The 12,579-nt window shown below is 32.0% G+C and overlaps 1 protein-coding gene across 3 annotated transcripts in view; it reads right to left on the minus strand.

The window, feature by feature from the left end:
- Window positions 1-272: 272 nt before the first annotated feature.
- Window positions 273-12,579, minus strand: part of LOC133179002 (regulator of G-protein signaling rgs-7-like) — a 28,023-nt gene continuing 15,716 nt past the window's right edge. For all 3 annotated transcript variants that reach the window (XM_061313677.1, XM_061313676.1, XM_061313675.1), the window contains exons 2-6: window positions 10,768-11,358; window positions 5,479-5,654; window positions 1,255-1,409; window positions 978-1,144; window positions 273-718 (exon numbers count right to left, since the gene is read on the minus strand). In XM_061313677.1, coding sequence (XP_061169661.1) covers window positions 533-718; window positions 978-1,144; window positions 1,255-1,409; window positions 5,479-5,654; window positions 10,768-11,358 — 1,275 coding nt within the window. In that variant the 3' untranslated portion in view covers window positions 273-532. The remainder of the gene's footprint in view (window positions 719-977; window positions 1,145-1,254; window positions 1,410-5,478; window positions 5,655-10,767; window positions 11,359-12,579) is intronic.

Consider the following 12,579-nt stretch of genomic DNA (forward strand, 5'->3'; position numbering starts at 1 on the left):
AACTGAGAAAACATAAATTCTTCTCGATAAACATTAAGCTTTACATACTGTCTAAATACTTTATAGAAGATCGTTTTTAAAAAAAATATATGTTGATTTCCTTTTTTGCTGAGATGAACTTTTACTAATTCCTTTTTTAAATGGTACAAATTCCCTTTTTAATGTATTATCCATCAATAAATATTTATGTCTGCTTTAAGACATTTCTGCAGCAAATCACTGCTTGTAAAATAATCCATTCAAGTTTGAAATGAAATGAGAAATGACAAATATTAACTTTCATCCAAAATTTCCATGAAATTTGGACATGATGTATTTTATGTACATATGATAAAATATGAGACAAAAATGTAACAATCGTAACAAATAAGTTCTGTGTTTGCATTTCACAGAACAGAAATCATGAGCATATAGATATCAAAAAAACTTCACCTATATACATGCCTGAAAGCTTTTGACTAGAATTTGAGATCACAGGAGTTTATATTTACAAAAAAGCAACAGTTCATTTTTGAAGATGAAAAATTTCCCATCATGCTTTGGAACTTGATGTTGTATTGTTCAGTAACTGTAAATATAAGTCTGATTCAAGGAATCGTGGGTAAGAGTCTTTCTCCATTAAAGCCTGAATTTTTTTCTGTGCATCCTCAAATGTATGCCGTGTGGGATGTTCTAAGTTTGTTACAGTTATCATTCGTGTTTTGGAATCCAAATTAATCTGGAAAAAAAAAAATAATTCAATTCATTAATTACTGCATTCTTCAAATATGATTAACATTAAAATATGAAATTCTCAAAACATTAGAACCCCAACCCCTCTCTTAGAAAAATTCTTATATTTTCTTAGAAACTGAACTGGTATGCTTTAAATCAAGCAATTAATACATGGAACTTTGTGAAATCATTAAGCAACTTAAATTCTTGCATTTAGAGCTCTAAAATTCTCAGAATAGATGGAAAGAAGAATAACTATCTACCTCCTTTGGTGCCTGAACAGCCACAAAGTCACCATAGATTTTCTGGCTCTGGGTTGGAAGCATTTTGGCATCTTCACACTGTTTGTACTCTTGACAAGCAATCCAGAATTCTAGGTTTTCCTCACTGAATTCCGACCTTAAAAATCCTCGGAACAACTCTAAACCACCTGTAAAAAGCAAAGGTCACATCTTTACAATTTCTGTTGATATTATAGTTCTTGATTTCTTAAATCATTCTTTTAAAGTTAAGTTTTTTTAGTAATGAGAGAAGTTGTACCTTTATCATTCAGTAAACTGTCGAAGGACCGACTCCACCTCTGAGCCTGGTCAGATGAGGGGCGCATGAAGGACGGGGTGTGACATTCCCCTCCAATTGCAGTGTCTGTATTCCTTCTTCTAAGGAACTGAAATTTCTTTTTCATATTCTTGGCTCTGAAATTAAAAATTGAATTGCATTAATCTACAATTATAAAAAATTTTCAAACAAAAATCTGTAAAAAAAAAATTTTTTTTAAAGTAATACATAAATTAAAATATTTACCTCTTGTGAATACGCATTTTAATAAGAGACATTATTCCATGCATTCTTCAATATTAATGACAAAAGCATACATATGTGACTATATATATATCATTTAAGATGGAGACAAATGACAATCCCTCCTGGTTCAACCAATGGAAACCTTTTGGTAAGAACCACTGACTAATCAATTGCAGAAGGAGTGTAGAGTATAATTTACATGTTCGCTTCTCTACAATTAGCACTCTCTTTTCTTAAAGACTCTGTGTATCCAATATTTGACTCATAGTTCAAAAAGTGGTCCTTTTAGAAATGCATATAAACAATCTTGAAAATTTGCTAGGTATAATTCTGAAGAAAAGGAAATCCAAAAATTTAAAGAAAATCTATATTGCTAAAGATCTATTTTAATATCAACTGCGAGAAGTAAAGACATCACTTACATTTAACCTATTGCAATGATTAATGTAAAATAAGTCCAGACAGTTTTGGCAATTAACATCTAAGAACACTGGAAGAACAAGAGACAATTCATTCAGATGAATTTTCAATGCAATTCTTTATTGTCCTTGAATTGTAAAACTCATCTGAGTATGTAACACCTGTAATTGTTGGTGATCTGTTTTACATCTTTGCCCATGGGTAAGCTCACCTTTAATTGTAAGTAAACAGACAATTCATGCAATGACCATTCCTGTACCTATAAGAGCACAAAATTCACTCAAAATCTTGCAAGTTCTGGACTCAAAAATAACTGTTTTTTCCCAAATTACATGTATTATCCACAATTATCCTTGGTAACATTAAGGTGGTATAGGATACCAAACGAAACTTCTCCTACATATTTATGTACCCATATTAGAAGGATTTGAAATACGCCCACCTTTCAGTATATTAAAGTGTAATTTTAATAATTTTTTATTATTTTAATGAGAAATACAAAAACGATTTTTTTTTCTTGCATAATTCTTTTTTCATAAGCTTAATATTATAGGCAGGCGTTTGCTAATATAAAGTGTTTATAAAAACAAAAATGACAAGAAATATGTCTTAGTATTTTTTTAATTTTCAACAAAAAATAAGCGTAAAAAACTGGGAAAACTTTATTTCTTGAAAACAGACGGATAACATTTCATGAAAGTCTACAATAAGAATGTATCTTAATATGTTAGCAAAGTGAAATAAACAAATTGAAAATATATATATAAATGGAAAATATAAAATGCATTTAAAAATTTTTGAATTAAAAGATCCGAGCGGAAGAGTTATCCTTCTTAATTTTCCAAGGGTTGAAAAAACCTGGGTGCTATTTTAGAAATGATGAGCATTTTTTTCCCAACCATAAAAAAATCGCACTTTGTAGTTTTCAACTTTGAACGGTTCTGAAAACAATGCATGGACAATCGCTTTCCAGGACGTGTCTTGTTCAGAGCAATTGCATTCATCTGAACGTTTTGGGACTACATATGTATATACAACAGCTAGCTGATTTGTGACCAAACAGTTACTTCTTGAATTAAATAACAAAAAAGTCCAGCTCTGGTTAACGTGATAATTGATTGGTGATAATTCAGCACAATTTGAAGTAATCGCACTTATCCATGCCTCACCGCACACAAGGTGCTGTACAGTTACTCAAACAATTGAAATACAGCTTTTGCTTAAAAGTGTTCAAAAGCAGCAATGTTGAAACTACCTTTTACAGGGGTTTGCTTTTTTAAATGTCCGTTGTACAATTATAAGTAAATTTATATACTTGCGATTTTTTTGTCTGTTTTTACTTAAAATGCCGACTTGTGAGAACTTGCATTGAAATAGGCTTCAGAGTGTTCTTTTCAACGGTGTATCTACAAATTTTGACCCGATAATAAGCACTCATGCAAATCAAAACAATACTTCAAACGGAAATACGTCATAACATAGAGGTATCCCATACTACCTTAAAAAAATACTGGTAGTAGGGAAAGAATTAAGCCCATGTAAAGCATATGGTTTCTGCCAAAGAATTCTAAAATATTCCAGTATCCACTGATTACATATGCCAAAAATATTGAACAGTTTAAATAAAGACCTAGTTACGATTTCATAATCTTGTCAATTAAACCTCAAAATTTTAGCCAACACATTCAACAAAGGACAGAAAAATAAGTTCACAAATTTGCGAATTGTCTTCCTGGTATCCCTAAATGGTTGCTAATGTGACAGAAATCAATTTTCTTGCACCATTGCAAGAGCCTTTCTGCCTTAATGTGACAAATGCAGCACTTCCTGTCACCCTCTTTGACCTAGTAACAGCAGAATCCTGACCGAATACCATGTGATGATGACAGTTATGTTGAATTTGTTTTCCATAAATGGGGAGAAATGGCTGAAAGCTTAGATAGGGGACAAACACCTTTTCTTACAGATGTTTCAGAAAATGCAAATCAATCAAATAATTCTAATAATTGAAGATATAATTTATCATTCACATTCTTATTGAACTATCTTTAATCTAACAAGATAATCATGTGACAGATGACCTTTAAAAGGTAGTCTGTCACATGATTATTTTGATAGTCTTCTAGATGACCTATAATTTAAAAGGATTGAAAATATGCATTTCATTCACTATATCCAAGGGAAAAAACTTAAAATGGGCTGGACTGGCCTCTATCCAAAGCTCTATACTGTACATTCCTAAATATACGCAAGGAATAAATTATCGCGTAATCACGTGAGAAGCACCACTCGTGAAATAAAATTACATGCTTTTATTTTTATGGTGCTTTAATGAATGTAAAATTTCTAGATAAATCACACATTCGCAAATTATTTTTCCCGCAATTTGATGCCCTTGGGCCATTTCGTGATATAAAGTACTTGCGTAAAATAAGGAATCTACAGTACCTGATGGAAACAGACTGTCAATTAAATGTTGTTGCAAGAGTAATTCTTGGTTCTAGTGACATGTATTAGCAATTATAACAAAATCACCAAATATATCCAGTCTCAAGATTTCAAAATTTCTGGAGACTTAAAAAATATTACAAAGAAGAGCATGACATAGAATTCAGCTAGTGTGCAATGACAGAAAAAGTAAAGGTGCAATGTCCCCTAACTTAGCATGATCATAAGAGAACAACGTAAAAAAAACACACCTGATATTATCATAAACCAAAAGTAAACAAAGGTTCAATACATGTAGGAAGAAGCAAGGGCAAACCCAGTAATGCCGGCCCACTCAAAAAGAAAAAAAAACTGACTCAAAAATATTCTGACAAACCAAAAGAAAAAAAAACCCAACTTATCCAAAACTTATGAAGAGTCCCTGTTTCCTGGGAGTGTGAGTGTGTGGGGGGAGGGGGAGGGGAGGGGGGGTCGAAGGTAACTACATGTATACTATTTAATTTTAATAACTCTGAAAATCCCAAGAGTGTCCTTGACTTCTAGATCTCCCTCTACATTCATTTTTATCTTTAGGTTTTTGATGAAAATGAGAGAAAAGTTCAACTTAAAATATAATTACTATTCGTAAAAAAAGCCTATTAGTCACAAAGCTCACTGGAGTCACCTTGACCCTGCTGTTCATCATCAGTTTTTAAAATTTTTTTTTGCCCTCTTTATTCCAACGAAAAATAAACATTGTACTAAATAAAATTCATACAACCTTGGTACCTTGGTACATGGGGAATATAACATGATAAATCTTTTATTGTTTATTTAGTGCAAATTATCCCTATCTGATGAATGGACAGACAGACACAAGGTCATCAAAAAAGCTCACTTGAACCTTCAGTTAATTAGCAGGTGAGGTGAGCTAACTATACTGACTGAAGCACACTCTCACCAATGTACATTACATGTATTCATAAGAAATCATACAGAAGCATGGCTAGACAACCATTTGTGTATTTTCTTCATGTAATCCAAACTGTACCTAGCTGTTTTTGTTTGCACAAGAACTTAAAATTTATTCTTAAAATCACTACAATGACTTACAAATTGCTGGACTTTTTGTGGCGAGATTGTGAGTTGTTTTCTTCAGTTCCCATTAAGGCTGCATCTGCTGAGCAGGTCTTGTAAACAGGTTTTCTAGCCGAACACTCCTTGCCCTCACCACCGTTCCCAATCAGTCGTTGACTGAAGACTGCCAGCTCAGATGCACGACTTTCCAACTGCAATAAGGAAGTGTAAAAACTCTCATTTCTTTTTAAAGTGGTGGAAGAATATTAAGATGTGTGCACTCTAATTAACTGTAACATTCAAATTACTGCTATAGTACTAATAAAGACAGAAAGATTTCGCAAGGCTATATTATGCTTGGGAAATAAGGGATAGGTTGTGCCTATAGCTTCAACTGTATTAAAATCATATTCAACTTATGAAATTAAGTTTTCAGTAAAATTATTTTATAATTAAGGTGTTTCCCCCTCATGTGATATCACAGAGTTTTGCAAAATCTTTCACTGAATTATTGTAAATGTACTTTTTTATTTATTTATTTTTTTTATTTTACACGAGGTCAAAATTTCGCAGAAACACCTTTTTTCAGATTAATCTGAGGATACAAAATTACGCTATATTTTCTTGGCCATTTAATTTCTAAAATGCACTTGAAATTTCCATGGAAAAATTGTGACTGCAAACATATAGCATGAATTAATCCTGCATGGAAAAATGTATTATACAGTTAACTTATTGCATGAAAGAAATACATATTTTGTAGAAATCTAATATTTACAATTAAGAATATAGATTCATAAATGATACTAATAAATATTAACATTAATTAATATTTCCAAAAATTAAGTCAATCGATCATTACCAAATGATGAAAAGGGCAAATCTCTTGTTTCTGCATTCATGCATTTCTATGATATATATAATAGATATGATTTCTCTGATATTCACAATAAACATTCTATATATATATATATTTTTTTTTTTACTAAGTAGCCCTTATTTGAAACTGTCAAAAAAAAAGAATGATGTCATATGAACCTTCTTTTTTTCTTCATTATTAATTGTGCTGTTTATTGAAAATATGCAGTTTAATATCGGACAATGACATGTAAATCTACATCTGATTAAAAAAGGTGGCTTAGCCTACCTATACATTTCTTGTGATTGTATTTAAGTAAATTGAGTGGAAATTAATACTCAATTTTTCTATTTTAAACCCATGCGCATGTATGTGTTCAGGTGGAGGCACTGGTATAGGCCGAGTTCAACAATTTTTCAGTTTAGATTAATTTCATGAAGAAAAAGACAGAAAAATTCATTAACAAGTCTTGCTGGAATTGAACAACGCAAAACAAAATATAACTTAAATAAGTACCTGTCAATGAAACAGATGTTATAAATCTCTTAACGAATGGTGAAATATGAATCTTAGCTGTGATATGAGCTTTGAATAACTGCATGAACTTTAAAAATACAAATGGTTCATCATAGCAGTCTACTTTTAATGTGTAGCATATGGGTCCACTCTCTACATTTTGAAGATTTTCTTTCAATAAAATGGAGCAGGGACTCACATGTATAGGAAAATGGGAGTTTTATAAAACAATACTTTTATTTCCAATCACATTGTGGCATACCCTGCATATATTTAACTGTAAGTGCATACTGATATTTTTACAAAAATTAACTTGGTACCATTCATCAAAATAAGAAATCAACAAATGAAATGAGGCATCCTGATGTAGTTAGCACTTTTGTTCAATTCAAGTTTTTAACAGCTACATTTCAAAATGTAAAGAATTTAAAATCTCTCTTTGAGTAACCATAGCAATGCCATTCACTGAAATCAAAATGCCATATCAAAAGCATGTATCTTATGTAATCAACACTAAAAGTACTAGTTTTTTGTTAAAAAATAAATTCAAATAATGTAAGAGTAGTGGAATTTTGAAATAAGTTGGAGATTTGTTTTTATTTTTAAAGACCATTGCAACACCACTCATCAAAAATAAATATGAAAAATTAGTTACATCATGTATATTTATTATTTCCAATTCATTTTAAATCAGAGGAGACTTACAGGAAAAGTATTATTTTGAAGATTAATCCATTAACAAATTGAAACACCAAATATCCTGATGAAGTCTATACTTACACTAAATTTTACACCAAAACTTGACATCAAAATCCATAAGTATACCAAAATCAGACAAAAATTGTTAAAAGAGAAGTGCTTTGAAAAAATGTTTAAGCTAGCTTTCCTCGTATGTGATCAGTAGAGCTAAGAAAGGAAATTAATTTACATATTTGCCAAATTAATAGATGTTGCATAAATAAATTAAAGGACAAAAAAAACAAACAAATTCCATAATATTATGATCGAGCAACATGATCAACAAATTATTATTATTTCATCAGTTGATGAAATTTATAATAATATTATGCCTGAGGTATGAATTGATCAAATGATCAGTTTGATGCAAACAACTTGTTTACGTTTTCCGTTAAGTTGTAACTGGTCAACATAATAAGTCTGACCAGAGGCCTAATTGTAAAGCAATCCTTATATTTAGTATGACTGATCTATAATGAGACACCAGAGAGAATCCGTAACATAATAATATGATACTCGAACAAAGCCAGGTCACAAATAGAACCTGCAAAACCAACAATGCTTCTGACAAGGGCAGAGAAAAATATTTTCTCCATTCCTCACAGTCAATATTTGCCCATAATGAAATGAGACCTTTTATTGGCAATTGATCATATTACACAAGGGCTAATGGATACACAACTTGTTTTCCAGTTAATTTGTTCTAGGATCATTTGCCGAGAGTGCCGATTAAAACAAACAATTTTTGCTTTTAATCTGCAACCGTGCAAACAGGCAATACTTTCAGCAGTTCAGACTTATTCAAATGACAAATGAGATTTATCTTTGACTTACTTTATTTGATTCTAAAATGTTTCTGACTCTAAAAACACCTCCAAACATTATCAATTCAGAAACAGTACTATAGTTTACAGATCTTAATGACCGGTAATACATCTATGTTAAAATTTAAGCATTATATGCTAAAATCAAAAACAAGTAGAATATTAAGTTATTCTTTTTAACAATGAGTAGATTATTTATCATATTGATTTAAACAGAAAAGATCATGATAATTCATTAAAAGAAATCCAAAAGGTGAGATTCATAACTAACCCCCCCCCCTTTCCCCTTTTCACTTGATTACAAACTGTTCTTGACAATAAAAAAAAAATTACTTCTATATGAATTTAAGCATATATAATGTACTAAAATTAAAGAAAACAAAAGTAAACTTGAATATAAATTTATTCTTTTGCACATGAATATATTAAATTTATTACAAATCTAAAGGGTGAGATCATTAGCGCCCCCCCCCCCCCCCCCCCCCCTTGACAGTGAAATTACATTTTAATGGATTCACTACTACATACATAAACTAATTCTAAACCTGGCAGGGCCTACACTGTTAAAATACATTACTGATAACTTATTAATGTTCATGCTGTAGCTAGAAAGTTCACAGTAAAAGGGGAATAACTCTTATTGAATTGTGTGCATTATGGTTCATCAATTACAGCTCTTTACTTCTTAGTAAAAAATAAATATAATTTTAAGTATTTTTTTTGGACAATTACTGCTAGAACTTTTTTTACATAAAAAAAAAAAAAACAAAACACAAGGATAATTTATTAAATTTAAGCTGAAAATATGAAGTGTATGTGTTATTGAATCTTTTCCTTGAGTTTTTTTCATGGTGGTAATTAAGGCATTCATTTCACGATCGGGATCGAGCCTCGGGTTTGACTCTCGATTACTTGCTGCATCGCATCCAACCTATGACATAAACAAAGGTAGTCACTCTTCCTTCACCATGCAAATTAACCCCTGGCATAAGAAGTGAAAGTTACATGATGGCATAATAAAGAACCCTTACTGCTCATTAAGGCTCAGAGTACCAAGCATAGGTCCAAATTTGAAACCCTTCACTAGCATATGGTGATGTCTCTACATGAGTAAAAGATTCAAAAACAGAACAACCTATAACCAATAAATCAATCCTAAATGACCCTTTCATTTTTCTTTACTTCACATTGATAACTATTCAGCTACTATGGAACCTTTTAATTCATGGGTGCCAATTTTTGAAGACGTCAAAAACTTCTTAGGCTCATGGGAATGTAATTCTTTTGGGGACAATTCATTATGAAAGACATTGCTTATAGTCAATATTCATCAAGATAATAAATTGGTGGATTAAGGGGTATTAAAATGCCATAAAAAATTGAATCTCTAAGAATTATAATTCAATTCATGGTATATTAAACAAACTTCCTTACCCCTCTGAAGGATTTGAGGTGCATGAATATATGGATTTTTACTGGTTCATGGAGGTAAAATATTAATTTACATCAATATCACTAGAAATGCAATAACCTCTAATTATACAGAGAGTGAGAGCTTTAAGTATATGTAGTGACTGCATGGTCAGAATTATCTCTTACTGAAATATAACCCAACGAACAAATGTTACAAGTTTTCTGTCACTATTTCCACATTTATTCCTGTGGTTTCTGAAAGATTGGATAATAGGTGTTTATAGGTATTACATCTGGAGTGGGTAATCACCTGGATAAAACACCAATAAACATAGATGTTTTACATTTCCTCAACCAGCATTTAGTACATATAGGTCACTGTACTCTCTCTCTCTCTCTCTCTCTCTCTAGCTCTCGTAATTTTGGAAAATAAAACTTTATATTTATTAAATCTTGAGAATTAACATCCATAACTTTAGATAACACCTAACACTTTCATAAATTTTAAAGACGTAATTTAAAGTTGTAATTCGCTTTTCTTATCAGAAAATTTGAGAGGGGCAGGGTTGAAATTTTTATCAACATGAGGCTGTAGGAAGTTGAAACTTTCAATACTTTGAAGAATTTACATTGTCACCTCTCACCTCAACATTTCAAAAAAAAAATGCTTTTATCGAGGTACATTTAAAAAAAAAAAATGCCCATTCAAAAACTTTTTTTTGAAGGGGGGGCTATTCACAAGGATTAATTTGAATCTTATTACTTAATATTATTAAGTTTTAATACATTACTTAATAATAATTGGTTTTGTGCTCTCTATAGTTATTAAAAAAATTAACTTGATATAAATTTTCTATGATTGCATTACTATAACAAATTACCAGTCACCCAAAAAGAACACTTCCTCAGAAGCATTTACCAGGTAACTTTATTATTGTAAAATTGAAACAATACAAAATCATAGATAACACTTACTGTATCTTCATCATCTGTGCTCTTCTCCAAGAAGTGTGTAGGAATGTCTTTCTCACAGCCCGCACTCTGACTACGTCTCAGGGGTCGGGTAATCATGCGTCGGAACCGCCTCTTTTTGGAATCTTTTTCTTTCTTTGTGTATTTCTGTTCCTTGTTAGCCGAGATCTGTGTTGGTTGGGACTCGGACTCTGAGGCCTCAGTTGACGAGTCACAATGAAATGATGGTCTATTTCCTGAGGATACACTGTCAAACGACTTATCACAGTCAGTGGATCCAAACGAGTCTGCCGGACTGCTGCGATCCTCTGCCTTGGTGCGACTCATTCTACGCTCCATCATTCGCTGTCTCCAATTTTGTTTAATGTCTCTTATATCCCCGGTTTCACTGATTGCACATTTCTCCTTCAACTGACTGGATAAATCTGTAGATTTCAGTCTCATTTTGTTCCCAGGATTGGCGAGCTTAGTGGCAAAGTCCTGAGTATGCTCACTAGAATCCTGTTTGGGATTTGTTAAATTTTGCACAAAGTCATTCAAATCAGTGCTGATTTGTTTTGATATGGGGGAGGTTGATTCTTCTAAGTGGACTCCCTGAAAGAGGAAAAACAATCTTTAACTATTGGTGCTGATAGAAAAAAGAGAAACACTTGAAAGAAAAAGACAAGCTCTTTCAACACATGCCTGATCAAAGCTTTTCTTCCCCCTTCTTAACTGTCAAATCTTATCCATGGCAAGTTCTAAATATCCCAAACATGCTGGAATTTTCACCCTTATCAATTCTACATGTACAAATATATGAATTCCTCCACTTCATAAATTCATATAACATGTTGTCAGCCCTATTACATTTTGACAGGTTGCTAATTCTCCATCACAGATATTAGGAGATACATTAGAAAAAATATCAAAACATAATTATAACAACCATCTTACTCTCAGTGAACATATAAACCAAAAAAATTATCAGAAGCAAAAATATATACCATGTCCTCTCTGCTAAACGCATTTGATAAATGATGTCAATATTCTCTTAAAAAATGTGATACTGTCAAGAAAAAAATCTAGAGAGGAAATGCTAGCTGGCCCACCCCTTCCTGTACTTACCGCTCACTGTGTAATAATATGCCACTGTAATATTATAGTCGATCTATAACAGCCAAGTGGGGGCATATGCCACGCCAGGTCCACACACGACAAGTAATATCAGGCGTGTAATACTCTAACTGACAAGAATTATGAATGGGAGAAAAAAGGACAAGCCCCCTAATAAATCAATGGCAGTCTTTCTGGCCACAGATATAAACAGGTATGCTTGGCACACCTGGTCACTTCTCTTATATTGTTTTTCCTTTCCAAACATTCACACCCCCTACATCCTAAAAACAACTGGGATGTTTTTATTTTTTTTCTTTCAAGAACTTAAAAGGAGCCAATACAACAAGGAGTTACAACAGATCGTGTGACACATTTTTTCAGCTTCAGAGAATCTCAAAGGGATATTTTGTCACAATAACCTCTCCCTGAGTACAGTCATTGACAAACAAATCATGTTTACATGAGGTACAACATTAAATCTGCTCCCATGTCACCTCGGGACTTTCAAGTCTAATTGCTTCATTCATGAAATGAGCATTTTTGCACAATTTTTCATTTAAAGTTGATATGAAATTATACATGAATCACAGAAGTGCCTGTAAACATTATGCAACACGTACACCAGAATACCCACAAAAGAATTAGAATTATAGTTTAAGAATATCAAAGAATAAATGAATAAATAATATTAGCTAGTATACTCATTCTTTGATTAAA

This window comes from Saccostrea echinata, unplaced genomic scaffold, assembly GCF_033153115.1.
Source record: "Saccostrea echinata isolate AGI-Se365-2 ecotype Australia unplaced genomic scaffold, CSIRO_AGI_Sech_v1 ptg000004l, whole genome shotgun sequence".
Classification (NCBI taxonomy): Eukaryota; Metazoa; Mollusca; class Bivalvia; order Ostreida; family Ostreidae; genus Saccostrea; species Saccostrea echinata.